Source organism: Haliotis cracherodii, unplaced genomic scaffold, assembly GCF_022045235.1.
Source record: "Haliotis cracherodii isolate W230 unplaced genomic scaffold, xgHalCrac1.p SCAF_3, whole genome shotgun sequence".
Classification (NCBI taxonomy): Eukaryota; Metazoa; Mollusca; class Gastropoda; order Lepetellida; family Haliotidae; genus Haliotis; species Haliotis cracherodii.
In genome coordinates, this window is record NW_027266286.1 from 21,938,782 (window position 1) to 21,954,605 (window position 15,824).

General features: G+C 43.7%; 1 protein-coding gene across 2 annotated transcripts in view; it reads left to right on the forward strand.

The window, feature by feature from the left end:
- Nucleotides 1-15,824, forward strand: part of LOC139473718 (thymidine phosphorylase-like) — a 40,466-nt gene that overhangs the window by 19,765 nt on the left and 4,877 nt on the right. For both annotated transcript variants that reach the window (XM_071256437.1, XM_071256438.1), the window contains 6 exons: nucleotides 4,949-5,151; nucleotides 7,051-7,279; nucleotides 7,723-7,841; nucleotides 13,010-13,172; nucleotides 13,820-14,047; nucleotides 14,921-15,061. In XM_071256437.1, the coding sequence (XP_071112538.1) occupies nucleotides 4,949-5,151; nucleotides 7,051-7,279; nucleotides 7,723-7,841; nucleotides 13,010-13,172; nucleotides 13,820-14,047; nucleotides 14,921-15,061 (1,083 nt within the window). The remainder of the gene's footprint in view (nucleotides 1-4,948; nucleotides 5,152-7,050; nucleotides 7,280-7,722; nucleotides 7,842-13,009; nucleotides 13,173-13,819; nucleotides 14,048-14,920; nucleotides 15,062-15,824) is intronic.

Sequence of the window (15,824 nt, forward strand, 5' to 3'; positions counted from 1 at the left end):
CTGGAGAATAGTAAAGCACGGCTTTCTCTATATGTCCAAGTAAAATAATCATTTTGTAAAAGAAATCCTATCCTGTTTGCAAGTATCGTCCTCCCTGGTAATAGTGATGACTTTCGTCGAGCGGAAAATATGGCATTATAAACAGTGTGACATTATAACCAGGAAGTGAAACTTTATCTTTAATACTGACATGATATGTGGAAGATTAACTAAGAACAAAACCACATCCATTCAACCCAATCTATTTATTTAAACAGGACTTCATCAAATACTTTACCAACCGCGCGCGCGCGTGTGTGTGCGTGCGTGCGTGCGTGCGTGCGTGCGTGCGTGCGTGCGTGCGTGCGTGCGTGCGTGCGTGCGTGTGCAATGTTTGTTGCCATGTGCCCCTATGGTATTAGGGCAATGTATGTTGGCAAATAAAAAACGTCAATGGCTGGGAGGAATCAGTCTCGATTATTTGCCGAAAGAGATTATATTGGGCGTAAAAGGCAAAATGGTGAAAATCATATTACACCCTATTTGCCGTATGTTACTGATTTGTTTGTGTCCAGACATATGATCCTCTGGTACACCTATCTTCTCCCTGTTTGCTTGGCTGTGCGTACAATATGTAGATTGTCATACCGGTACACTGTCTATGTCGCTCGGTTATTCCGCCTATCGGGGGCACGGGTGGCCCAGTCGTCTAAGGCGCCGCGATTCGCTGTGCAGAGTTGCTTCCCTTGGGCACGCCAGAAACCTATGATTGTGGGTTCGAATCCCGGTTCACCCCGATTATGTTTCTAGGTTTGTCAGCACCATACCCGTGCTCGTGGGTTTCACCGAAGTGGTAAACGTCGGAGACCTGCATCACTTCAGGCTTTCCTCCCACATTAAGCCGACACGCCGTGATATAACTGGAATATTGTTGAAAGCGGCGTTAAACCCAACTCACTCGCTCACTATTCCGCCTATCGTCATTTGAATTACATACAAATGGAGCGGCCATAAAATTTCCGAGTCCCGTGATGGGATTCGAACCACGGACCTTCTGATCCGAATTCGGACGCCTTGTCCACGTGACCAAAGAGGTTAACCCCGTCAGCAATCTGACAAGGTAAGGATGTCATCTTTGGGATGACTCCATGCCCTGCTACAATTAGGTTGGCGAATACCAGACATCGCGCGCCGGCAGCCAGTTCTCGGAAAGCGTTTTGTCCCGGTTTGATATCTGCTTCTCAGAAAACATTTTCCAAATAAGGAAATGTCATGACGAAATAACATAGTTATTACATCACATGATTCAATCGCCCTGGTTCCCTATTATTATGTTCAGTTCAAGGTTATTTGCATCGGAAAACATTTTCCAAATAAGGAAATGTCATGACGAAATTACATAGTTATTACATCACATGATTCAATCGCCCTGGTTCCCTACTATTATATTCAGTCCCAGGTTATTTGCACTGAAAATGATCGGTCTGTGTCCCATGGACACTTGTTGGTACGAGGGTTGATTGATAAGTTCTGAGCTTCAACATAGAAGGATTAACGTAATTTTAACTTTTTTGTTGTGGCGATTACAGGAGGTCATACAGGTATGAGAACACAGAACCTTGCCATGGATACATTCCACACGTGGAGCTCTGAACACCTTCAACAGAGCCTTTTCATGGCTACATTCCACACGTGGAGCTCTGAAGTCCTTCAACAGAGCCTTGTCATGGCTACATTCCACACGTGGAGCTCTGAAGTCCTTCAACAGAGCCTTTTCATGGCTACATTCCACACATGGAGCTCTGAACACCTTCAACAGAGCCTTGTCATGGCTACATTCCACAAGTGCAGCTCTGAACTCCTTCAACAGAGCCTTGTCATGGCTACATTCCACAAGAGCAGCTCTGAACTCCTTCAACAGAGCCTTGTGATAGCTACATTTCACACGTGGAGCTCTGAACTCCTTCAACAGAGCCTTGTCATGGCTACATTCCACAAGTGTAGCTCTGAACGCCTTCAACAGAGCCTTATCATGGCTACATTTCACACGTGGAGCTCTGAACTCCTTCAACAGAGCCTTGTCATAGCTACATTCCACAAGTACAGCTCTGAACTCCTTCAACAGAGCCTTGTCATAGCTACATTTCACACGTGGAGCTCTGAACTCCTTCAACAGAGCCTTGTCATATCTACATTCCACTAGTGGAGCTCTGAACTCCTTCAACAGAGCCTTGTCATGGCTACATTCCACACATGAGGCTCTGAACTCCTTCAACAGAGTCTTGTCATGGCTACATTCCACACGTGGAGCTCTGAACTCCTTCAACAGAGCCTTGTCATGGCTACATTCCACACATGAGGCTCTGAACTCCTTCAACAGAGCCTTGTCATGGCTACATTCCACACATGAGGCTCTGAACTCCTTCAACAGAGCCTTGCCATGGCTACATTCCACAAGTGTAGCTCTGAACGCCTTCAACAGAGCCTTATCATGGCTACATTTCACACGTGGAGCTCTGAACTCCTTCAACGGAGCCTTGTCATGGCTACATTCCACAAGTACAGCTCTGAACGCCTTCAACAGAGCCTTGTCATGGCTACATTCCACACATGAGGATCTGAACTCCTTCAACAGAGCCTTGTCATAGCTACATTTCACACGTGGAGCTCTGAACTCCTTCAACAGAGCCTTGTCATGGCTACATTTCACAAGTGGAGCTCTGAACTCCTTCAACAGAGCCTTGTCATGGCTACATTCCACACATGAGGCTCTGAACTCCTTCAACAGAGTCTTGTCATGGCTACATTCCACACGTGGAGCTCTGAACTCCTTCAACAGAGCCTTGTCATGGCTACATTCCACACATGAGGCTCTGAACGCCTTCAACAGAGTCTTGTCATGGCTACATTCCACACGTGGAGCTCTGAACTCCTTCAACAGAGCCTTGTCATGGCTACATTCCACACATGAGGCTCTGAACTCCTTCAACAGAGCCTTGTCATGGCTACATTCCACACATGAGGCTCTGAACTCCTTCAACAGAGCCTTGTCATAGCTACATTCCACTAGTGGAGCTCTGAACTCCTTCAACAGAGCCTTGTCATAGCTACATTCCACAAGAGCAGCTCTGAACTCCTTCAACAGAGCCTTGTGATAGCTACATTTCACACGTGGATCTCTGAACTCCTTCAACAGAGCCTTGTCATGGCTACATTTCACAAGTGGAGCTCTGAACTCCTTCAACAGAGCCTTGTCATGGCTACATTCCACACATGAGGCTCTGAACTCCTTCAACAGAGTCTTGTCATGGCTACATTCCACACGTGGAGCTCTGAACTCCTTCAACAGAGCCTTGTCATAGCTACATTCCACACATGAGGCTCTGAACTCCTTCAACAGAGTCTTGTCATGGCTACATTCCACACGTGGAGCTCTGAACTCCTTCAACAGAGCCTTGTCATGGCTACATTCCATACATGAGGCTCTGAACTCCTTCAACAGAGCCTTGTCATGGCTACATTCCACACATGAGGCTCTGAACTCCTTCAACAGAGCCTTGTCATGGCTACATTCCACTAGTGGAGCTCTGAACTCCTTCAACAGAGCCTTGTCATAGCTACATTCCACTAGTGGAGCTCTGAACTCCTTCAACAGAGCCTTGTCATAGCTACATTCCACAAGAGCAGCTCTGAACTCCTTCAACAGAGCCTTGTGATAGCTACATTTCACACGTGGATCTCTGAACACCTTCAACAGAGCCTTGTCATGGCTACATTCCACAAGTGGAGCTCTGAACTCCTTCAACAGAGCGTGAGAGTGTATCAATTTGGAATGGGAATAAGAGGGCAAATATATATTTTTTAATGTCTTTAGACCAAGTCTTCCTGTTTGAATCCCTATCAATCAACCCCCGTGGTAAATGCAATCACAGAGATTAGAAGTTCACACTTAGATTTGGCGTCTGTAAAACAATCTTGCGTTTGAAATCCTCACAATCCAGTCCAGTGGATATTTAGAAGCAGAGAACAATATTGATGTTGTCTGTCCAGTGTGAATTATATCAGGTGTGCACATTTCCTCAAACCAGATTGTCATTTTAAGTTTTAATTCCTCTATGAAATACATGGTACTGGTTAGGAAGACTTGTTGTCAGTTTGGCACGTATGTTCAAGGACTATCCGATGTTTAAGAATGTCATCAATTAATTAACACATACATTATTTATGTTAATCTGCTTTACCTCTCCAGTGGAAATAGAAACATTTACGCCATAGCAACACAACTTCTCATGACACTTAAAGGACAGAATATGAAATGTCTTTTCACTTACACACACAGCATTACAATTGTCTCCGGTAATTAGTCATAATCGTTTATAGAAAAAAATGTCTGTTTTGTTTATCACGTAGGAAAATACCATTAGTGAGTTATCAGAACATCCAGTTCAACATCGGGTTTTTTCCCCACCGAATCATTCAGTCAAGATTGTTGTAATTATTTCGAGTAGATGTCAGATATACACATACATGTATATTGGTGTATATGATGGTGCCAGACAGAGCAATAACAAGCACCATCTTAAGTGTCTTTTGGCATGACGCGGCCGGGAATCGAACCCCGAACCTTCCGCTCTCCTTGCGGACGCTCTACCACTGAATAACGAATGCGGTCTGTGTCAAAGGACATGGTCAGTAACCGCCAGATTCAAACGTTTGTTCCCCGAGAACGGGAAGTGCAAGTTAGTCATGAAACAGGAAGACATGACATTTGTGGAACCCGGATGAGCGAGTCTGCCCGTTTTATGTTTCATTCCTTCCCGACCTCTGCTTCGAAGGGTGATTTGGTGGATGAATATTCATGATCTTCGCTAAAGAGTCTGGGTAGTTGTTAATAGATAGTATTATATGTTTTCAGGCGTCTTACTGAGCTACTTTACAGGAACCTTGTTAATGGTATTCTATGTTACAGGTGCCATGCTTATGGCCATGTATTTAAACGATCTGACCATGAGGGAGACGACAGACCTGACCCGCGCCATGATGAACTCGGGGGAGACGTTGAGTTGGCCTGAGGAATGGAGGGGTCAGCTGGTGGACAAACACAGCACCGGGGGAGTCGGGGACAAAGTCAGCCTAATCCTCGCCCCGGCACTGGCAGCCTGTGGGTTGAAGGTAAGAGCACTGGTCCGTCTGTTTCATGCTGTCAAGCTCGAGTCCATACATTCAAAGACATGCTTTCAGTTGAATAAAACTTGAAGTTGGAGAGGTAAGACGTCCTGCTTAGCAAAATGCAAGGTTTTAATGACGAAGAAACTACCCCTACTATAAAGAAATCGAACAAGCAGCGTATAGCCCCTGCCTGAACAGACTTATATTCTCTTCTTGAACAACCGTATAGCCCCTGCTTGAACAACCGTATAGCCCCTGCTTGAACAACCGTATAGCCCTTGCTTGAACAACCGTATAGCCCCTGCTTGAACAACCGTATAGCCCTTGCTTGAACAACCGTATAGCCCCTGCCTGAACAACCGTATAGCCCTTGCTTGAACATTCCGTATAGCCCTTGCTTGAACATTCCGTATAGCCCTTGCTTGAACAACCGTGTAGCCCTTGCTTGAACAACCGTGTAGCCCTTGCTTGAACATACCGTATAGCCCCTGCTTGAACATTCCGTATAGCCCTTGCTTGAACATTCTGTATAGCCCTTGCTTGAACATACCGTATAGCCCTTGCTTGGACATCTCGTATAGCCCCTGCTTGAACATACCGTATAGCCCCTGCTTGAACATTCCGTATAGCCCTTGCTTGGACATCTCGTATAGCCCCTGCTTGAACATACCATATAGCCCCTGTCTGAACATACTGTATAGCCTCTGCTTGAACATACCGTATAGCCTCTGCCTGAACATACCGTAAATTTTCTGCTTGAGCATACCATATAGCACTTGCTTGGACATACCGTATAGCCCCTGCTTTAACATACCGTATAGCCCTTGCTTGGACATACCGTATAACCCCTGCTTGAACATTCTGTAAGGCCCCTGCTTGAACATTCTGTATAGCCCCTACTTGACCATACCGTATAGCCCCAACTTAAACACACCGTATAGCCCCTACTTGACCATACCGTATAACCCCTGCTTGAACATACCGTATAGCCCCTGCTTGAACATACCGTATAACCCCTACTTGAACATACCGTATAGCCCCTGCTTGAACATTCTGTATAGCCCCTGCTTGAACATACCGTATAGCCCTTGCTTGAACATTCCGTATAGCCCTTGCTTGAACATTCCGTATAGCCCTTGCTTGAACATTCCGTATGGCCCCTGCTTGAACATTCCGTATAGCCCTTGCTTGAACATTCCGTATAGCCCTTGCTTGAACATTCCGTATAGCCCTTGCTTGAACATTCCGTATAGCCCCTGCTTGAACATTCCGTATAGCCCCTGCTTGAACATTCCGTATAGCCCCTGCTTGAACATTCCGTATAGCCCCTGCTTGAACATTCCGTATAGCCCTTGCCTGAACATACCGTAAATTCTCTGCTTGAGCATACCATATAGCACTTGCTTGGACATACCGTATAGCCCCTGCTTTAACATACCGTATAGCCCTGCTTGGACATACCGTATAACCCCTGCTTGAACATTCTGTAAGGCCCCTGCTTGAACATTCTGTATAGCCCCTACTTGACCATACCGTATAGCCCCAACTTGAACACACCGTATAACCCCTACTTGAACATACCGTATAACCCCTGCTTGAACATACCGTATAACCCCTGCTTGAACATACCGTATAGTCCCTGCTTGAACATTCTGTATAGCCCCTACTTGACCATACCGTATAGCCCCAACTTGAACACACCGTATAGCCCCTACTTGAACATACCGTATAACCCCTGCTTGAACATACGGTATAGCCCCTACTTGAACATTCTGTATAGCCTCTACTTGAACATACCATATAGCCTCTGCTTGAGAACATATCTTAAAGCCTTGAAAACGATTTCTCGCATTTACAGCAAATCCATGACTCCATCACTGAAGTACATTCCTGTGTTTCTAGGTACCCATGATCTCCGGGCGGGGTCTGGAGCACACAGGAGGGACGCTGGACAAACTGGAATCTATCCCAGGATTCCAAGTCTCTGTGACGACAGAGAGGATGCTGGATATCATCAAGACTGCAGGCTGTTGCATTGTGGGGCAGACGCAAAACCTGTGCCCTGCTGACAGAAAGATGTACGCAATACGTGACGTCACAGGCACTGTCGACAATCTTGGGCTTATAACAGGTGCTTCACGCTGGTGATACGTCATATCTAAGTCATATATGACAGTGATATAATTTTGAAATACTTTTTAACTAAGAGTAACTAAAAACCTAAAAGCAATAAATCCCTTTCCATGAACATGAGAAATTTCGGCTTAAAGCATTGATTTTAACTAAACTGCCGGGCCAAAGAATATATACGCTCGAAAATTGGATTTGACCAAAAAAATACAGACGTTATGAAAACGTTATACGGCTGAATACAATCGCAGAAACATTGAACATCAGGTTCAAAACACAACTATGATACCCTTTTCAAATATACTTCTCCATCAAAGAACCTTTTCTTGTTTGTTTCATTTTTAGCCACCATCAAACATGGGTTTATACTTTCTTTAGCCGGGCAGTTTATATCAAAAGTAGCGTTTTAAGCCAAGCTCCCCTAATCATTCACTGTTGATACAGGGTCGATCATCTCCAAAAAGGCTGCAGAGAAGATAGATGCTTTAGTGCTGGACGTTAAGTTTGGCATCGGGGCTTTTCTCAAAGACATTGACACGGCACGGAAGCTGGCAGAGATGATGGTAGGACTTAATGGAAAGGGTTTCTTTCAAAGGCATTTTTACCACTGCAACAACATCTCGATATTTACAATACTATTAGGTTACAATTGCATTATACGTACAACTATTGCAGCAATAATAATGATGATGATGATGATGATGATGATGATGATGGGAGAGGGCCCTGAGCTGATGATGAGCCTAACCAGCCTGACTGTGCCAGGATCACCAAAATAAGGAAAATAATAGATCCCACCACCCTTGCTCTTCCCTCAATCGTTTATATTTACCAATTATGATGGGAGGGCGTGGTTGATTAATGTGGAGGCTCTTCATGACAAAATTGTTTTGTGCGCTTTTGCACACATATATTTGTCTGATGATCCCCTTGGGAAGCATATCAAGACTCATGGTGACAACAAGGTATTCCACAGTTTTCTAAAACGAGCCAAGGATGTGAGACATAACCTCAATGTCGGTGTTGATTATGTTGATGGTTCTGTACTGCTGGACGGTACAGAAATGAGTGTCAACCAAGCAAAGTGCCATATCAAGTCGGCCCAGACTCAGTTTTTCAAGGAGAGACTATCTGAACGAGCACTGCATCGAGTTTATGTGTAGTGTGTTGAGAAAATCAGCAACCCTGCCGAGTCCTTCGTTTGGATGAAGTCGTGTGGCCTGAAAAGGGAAACAGAACGTTTTCTGTTTCCTGCTGAGGACCAGTCACAATGATGTGTGATTTTGCAGCAAAATGTAAAAATTTAAAACTGTAATACTGTTTTTCATTAGATTTGAACAGTTTATTTTGTTTTATGAAATTATTTTCCTTGTCCCACTTTAATTTCTTTCTGTTCAAACCTTTATCTTTGCCTACAGAGAATCAAGAATTTGATTATTAATTTTCCCTTCGTGTATTTATTTTCCATTTTTTTCCGAATTATTTTTTGGCGTTTTGACATTGATTGCCCTGAGGAACGTAATTTTAAGCAAAGTTCTATTCAGGACATGTCTTTCCTTGTTTCATTTAGTTTTATGTGGAGACAGTTTTCAGTTTGGGTGATTTTCCTTATCACCTTTTTGTAGTTCATTGTCTTTTGAAACTGTATTTTTCATAATCAGGTATGATTTACCATTGATTTGAGGTCGGTTGTCACTATCTACTTTGCGTGACTACCGTGGAGGGGCCCTATTAGAAGCAACATATCATTTTAGTTCATAATATTTTAACCGTTTACTGGAAAGCGTAACTTAATAACCTTTATTTGGATTGACCTATTATAATAAAATAGTTATTTATGAAATGCTCAGGTCATGATTTATAATCTCGTAAAAGAATATTTTCAATATGTTCGTCGCCAAATTTTGGTTGGTAAGAGCAAAGGTCATATTTTCTATCAACTTTATTCACTGAGATTAAAAGAGTTGTTAAACTTTTCAAATTAAGGTTGATTTTGACACAAATTATGATTTTCTAGGTTCATCTAAATTTTATGTCATTTGAAACTCCTATAAACTGGTTGGTTGACATTGTGTGCATGATAAACCATTACGAGTAAACAAAAGTTGGTGTTTTGTATTTAGATCAACAAAATATTATAAAATTTGGGCATTGATTCCGTTCATAAATAACAGCTCGAAGTTTGATAAAAAAAAATATCAAATATACCAAATCTTAGAAACAGTAGAACCATAAAGGATCACTTTAAAAACATTATTTCTAAAGATGTTGAGCAAAAGGCAGAAAAGACTTTAGCTAATGCAACTGCTATTATCGTTATATTATGTTTCATATTTTAAACCTATCATCTATAGAATGTACAAATCTTAAATTGTTACACTGTTAAGGGACATTTTGACTTTATCGGACAGTTTTGACACGATCAACAATTTAGATGATAACCGGTTGGGAAACAGTTGTCAGTACGAGATATGTGTTGATAAGTGTAACAATTGTTTATACTTGTGTTTAAAGTTATTGACTTAAACTTTCCAGTAAACGGTTAAAATATTACCTGAACTAAAATGACATGTTGCACCTTAAAAGGTGTCCAGCATTGTTGTCACGGGAGGTAGATATTGGAGCATGGTGGTAGTTTATAGTGTTAGCGAATAGTAGGACTTGTTACTGTTGGATGGCAAATCTGGATAATGTTGGCAAATTGTAGGACTTAATAGTGCCTGGGGTGATAGTTCTCTGTAGTATTAGCGAATGGTAGGACTTGATCGTGTTAGCGAATGGTAGGACTTGATAGTGTTGGCAGATGGTAGGACTTGATAGTGTTGGCAGATGGTAAGACTTGATAGTGTTGGCAGATGGTAGGACTTGATAGTGTTGGCAGATGGTAAGACTTGATAGTGTTGGCAGATGGTAAGACTTGATCGTGTTAGCGAATGGTGGAAATTGATAGTGTTAGCGAAAAGAAGAACTTAGTCGTGTTAGATGCTGGTAGAACATGATAATGTTTGACTTGGTAGTGTTGGCAGATGGCAGGACTTGATATTGTTGGCAGATGGCAGGACTTGAAAGTGTTGTCAGATGGTAGGACTGGATAGTGTTGGAATATGGCAGGACTTGATAGTGTTGTCAGATGGTAGGACTGGATAGTGTTGGCATATGGCAGGACTGGATAGTGTTGTCAGATGGTAGGACTGGATAGTGTTGGCATAAGGCAGAACTTGATAGTGTTAGCAAATGGTAGGACTTGATCTTGTTGGCAGATGGTAAGACTTGATAGTGTTAGCAAATGGTAGGACTTGATAGTGTTGGCAGATGATAGGACTTGATATTGTTGGCAGATGGTAGGACTTGATAGTGTTGGCAGATGGTAGGACTTGATAGTGTTAGCAGATGGTAGGACTTGATCGTGTTAGCGAATGGTGGAAATTGATAGTGTTAGCGAAAAGAAGAACTTAGTCGTGTTAGATACTTGTAGAACATGATAATGTTTGACTTGATATTGTTGGCAGATGGCAGGACTTGATAGTGTTGGCAGATGGCAGGACTTGGTAGTGTTGGCAGATAGCAGGACTTGATAGTGTTGGCAGATGTGAAGACTTGATAGTGTTGGCAGATGGTAGGACTTGATAGTGTTGGCAGATGACAGGACTTGGTAGTATTGGCAGATGGCAGGACTTGATGGTGTTGGCAGATGGTAGGACTGGATAGTGTTGGCAGATGGTAGGACTTGATAGTGTTGTCGGATGGCAGGACTTGTTGTGTTGGCAGATGGCAGGACTTGATGGTGTTGGCAGATGGTAGGACTGGATAGTGTTGGTAGATGTCAGGACTTGATAGTGTTGTCAGATGGTAGGACTGGATAGTGTTGGCAGATGGTAGGACTGGATAGTGTTGGCAGATGGCAGGACTTAATAGTGTTGGCAGATGATAGGACAGGATAGTGTCTGATACAGAGATCTTAGCGACACGACGATCGTTAATCTAGTGAAAGTGTGGAATTATTGGAGGTCGAGGCAATGACCTTGTAAGGCAGCGGGTCATGACTGACGGTTTGGTGGGAGTAAATACGACGTGCTGTGTGGCAGTGGGTCACTGCGTTCGTGCGCAGATACCAGCAGGTCAAACAACGCTTGGGCAGATTTTCAGGACCGTATTCCGCACACATTAGATATCAGACGTTTGCAGCATGTGCAAACATACACTATCTTGATAAGCTCATCAGACTATAGCTTACGAGATAGTTTCGTGACTATGCACCGCTCGTAAACGCTATCGCTTGGAATGAGGTTTATATAATAATAGGTTATGAGAGATATGGATGACCTTGAAGGAGAACACTGAGATAACACTCCTGTGACAGGAGTTTGACCTGACATGTTCTACCGTACTCTCTGGCTTGGACGTTTCATATCTACCTATATCTATCTATCCTTCCAACGAGCAGAGGGTCACGGGTGGCCCAGTCGTCTTAGGCGCCGCGATTCGCTTTGCAGAGTTGCGCCCCTTGGGCACGCCAGAAACCTATGATTGTGGGTTCGAATCCCGGTTCGCCTCGATTATGTTTCTAGCTTTGTCAGCACCATACTCGTGCTCGTGGGTTTCACCGAAGTGGTTAACGTCTGAGACCTGCATCACTTCGGGCTTTCGCCGTGATATAACTGGAATAATGTTAAAAGCGGCGTTAAACCCAATTCACTCACTCCAAGGGGGCACGGGTGGCCCAGTCGTCTAAGGCGCCGCGATTCGCTGTGCAGAGTGATATAACTGGAATACCGTTAAAAGTGGCGTCAAACCCATCAACTCACTCACTCACTCCAACGAGCAGTTGTACTTGTATCATTACTGATACACTTGGTGTTTAGCCAAAACGTACTTCTATAGATACGAAGGTACGATGATTTTGACACATGACTGGTGGTACCAGTAGGGCTGGAGACATCACAGATAGGCTGGCGGACGATTGGTCGAACAATCGATGCTTCGGAATTGGTCATTGACAATACATTGATCACAGGTTAAATATGAATATTGGTAACATCGATGCAACGTTGTGCTTTATATGCTATCGACACTCCAATGTCTTTGTTAAAAATGTTACTTACCTTTCTATTCAATTAAAATTCAAAGACCCACACGCCAACGCACCCCCCCCCCCACCCCCCCCCCCCCCCCCCACACACACACCCCACCTATCCCATCCCATCCCATCCCACCCCACCCCACCCCACCCCACCCCACCCCACCCCACCCCACCCCACCCCACCCCACCCCACCCCATATACAAAATCCATACCCTTGAGAACATTGAGGTTCAACGGTAGATTGACATAAACATTCGCTCAGGCGTGTCAGAAACCTTTGATCGTGGGTTCGAATCACGGTACGCCTTGATTATGTCCCCAGGTCCAGTACCATACACTTGCTCGTTGGTTTCACCAAAGTGGTAAACGTCACTTCGGGCTTTCCTCCCACATCAAGCTTACACGTTGTGATATAACTGGAATACTGTTAGAAAGGGCGTTCCCTGAAACTCACTAACTCATATCCGATATGTATATAAGTTCAGCTGTGAATCTTTCAAAATTAGTTCAATACATTTCATACAAAATGTCATCTGAAGTAAAAAAGGGTGTGTGTGGCTACCCCCTTATACACCCCCCCCCCCCCCCCCCCAACCCCCCCCCCCCCCCCCCCTGTGGATAATACTAATGCTGGTTTTGTGTGTTTGTAGGTTAGGGCCGCCAATGGTCTCGGAATAAAGACGGTGTCACTTCTCACAACTATGAACTCGCCACTTGGCAAAATGGTTGGCAACGCGTTAGAGGTGGCCGAATCGATCTGGACACTCCAAGGCAACGGCCCCGATGATCTCGTCGATCTGGTCACAGCGTTAGGTAGATATATCACGAGCGCTCTTTACGAGATTCCTTCAAAATATCTCAGTTCTATTTAAAGTTTGCTTACGCATCACGTTTGTATAAACAATAGCCTCTAAAGGTGACCTCTAACACTCTAGGGACCAGGAAGGGGTACGTGACCCCAGGCGACCTGCAAATGCTCAGTCATTTTATAAGTTCAATTCATTGAAATGTAACATTTTTTTAAAGATTACATGGTAAATATTGGAACGACAGTTCTGCCACATGTTTTATCTGTATTGATACTTTTTGGTTATTTTAAAATACAGTAGAGGCAAAGGTTTTGGTTTGAGTTCGAAAAATGTGTGGGTCTATTTTTTACTAGAAGTATTTGCGTCTGATTAGATGTATCTTTGTGTTTTGGGGGCGAAACATCATCTTTTTGTTGTTCAAAGCAATCTTTGGTTTACAATCCATAAATGTTCATTATAAATATGTGAAATCTTCTTACCGTAATAAGACAAAAGAAAATTAGCACATCCTCACTCAAGTGTCAATTCAAAAATAAAGGTGAGCTTCCGTATATCTGGTAATCAAGTTTTAATAAGTCAATGTCCACACCCTTCATCACCTACTGACTCACTTGACAGTTCATTTACATTGTAACAATTTATTTCTGGCAGGCGGAGAATTGTTAAGAGTTGCAGGCAAAGCGACCTCTTCAGAGGAAGGTCGCCGTAGAATCATGAACACGCTCACTGACGGCTCGGCTTTGGCGAAGTTCTGCGCTATGGTGAAAGCTCAAGGAGTGGAAGCCGCCACGGCAGACGCTCTGTGCAAGCGCGGTGCCGATGTCTTCAGTATTCTGCCGAAGGCTCCTGCCACCGTGGACCTCCTCTCTCCAAAAACAGGTACAGTTCTGGTGTCTTTTACGTGGGTTAGTCGTCATGGAAACCTGTGGGTGATAGTGTGAGCACCGATAAAGAAAAACTGCGATTAAAAGTCGGACAAGATATAGATCTAGAGAAAGAAGTTCTCCATAAACCGCGTATTAATACAGTGAACCGTCCATCTTTCAGATTGTGCCAAATAATTTGCAGCATGGGTTGTCTTCAAGAACGCTTATATATTAGGAAACCTCTAAATCTATTGGGAACGTTAGTCAATAATTTATCGATCAAGCAGACAGTGCCCCGATGTATTGGGCTTAAACGTTGTTCTTGCTAGGAGATCTCATTTGCATATTTAGCGGATCGTGATTGGTTTATCGGACAATACTGGTCCTTATATGATACAATCTAGGTACAGCGAAGCTTTGTTGTGGACTAACGATAATAACACAACATGACACCGAAGTAATGTTTATATTAATGGTGAGGAAATGATTGGTGTTGGTAGTGATAGTGGTGATTCGGATGCTGCTGATGTAAAGTCTTATGATGATAACGTTGAGGATGTCAATGAAGCTAACCATGATGATGATGCTGATGTAAAGTCTCTTGATGAGGACGATGATGGTGATAATTTAGCTGACGATGATGATAATAATGATGTTGATGATATCATGGTAATGTAAAGGTTGATGATGACGACGATGACGATGACGATGCTGCTGCTGCTGTTGTTGCTGCTGATGATAATGGTGATGTAAAGGTTTAAGATGATGACGTGATTATAATGAAAGCTGCTGCTGCTGATAATGATAATATTAAAGGTTTATGATGATGACGACTACGATGATTATTATGGTTATGATAACGTGAAGTTTTGCTGTTTTCCCACAGGATATGTGACCGGTATTGACGCTATGGCTTGTGCAGTTGTGGCACAAAAACTTGGAGCGGGAAGATCCAGGGCTGGGGAAGCCATTGACTATACCGTGGGACTTGAGTTCATTGTGAAGGTTGGAGACAAGGTGGAAAAAGGTGCGTTTGTATATTGTTGACAGGGAACCCTTTCTCTGGGGCCAGAGTTGCTTGTCGTGGTGGGCATAATCCCGAGCCAAGAGAGTTAACTGACTTTAAAAGTCCAGTTGCCACCCTTGTCGGACTAGGCTGGTATTGTGACTGGACTTACGAGTATATATCATAGTCCAATCAAAATCGCGCAACGAAATCGAAATCCGGTTCGTAAACTGTCGTGCGGAGTTCGGTCGATTGCAGGATTTGCAAAGAATGTGCACCGTCAACTCGTTGTCAACAGATATTTTGCAAATCTTTTCATGTTTTTTTATCAATGTCCTGACGTGATTTGATGCACTTCGTGGTGCAAGACCCGTTTTATCACAATATAGATATTGATTACCGATCAGATCGTCTTGCCTGCGCGCTGCCATTTTGTTGAAACAAATGCAAGTGAATCGAGAGGCTGAATCTGATTGGTCCTTAGGAGAGGCTTAGAAGGGACATAACTCGTAATAGCCACTGGTGGCGCTACGATCGAGCCCAGTTATTCCAGCCTAGTTCGGCAAGAGTGGAAACTGGACTTTTAAAGTCAGTTAACTCCCCTGCCCCGGGAAAATGTGACGTTACTTGTGACGATCCCGTGTAGAATAGGTCTTCATCAACCATACTTGCCTTAAAAGGCGACTATGCTTATCGTACGGGGCGACTAATGGGACGGGTGGTCAGGCTCGCTGACTTGGTTGATGCATGTCATCGTATCCCAATTGCGTGGATCGATGCTCAT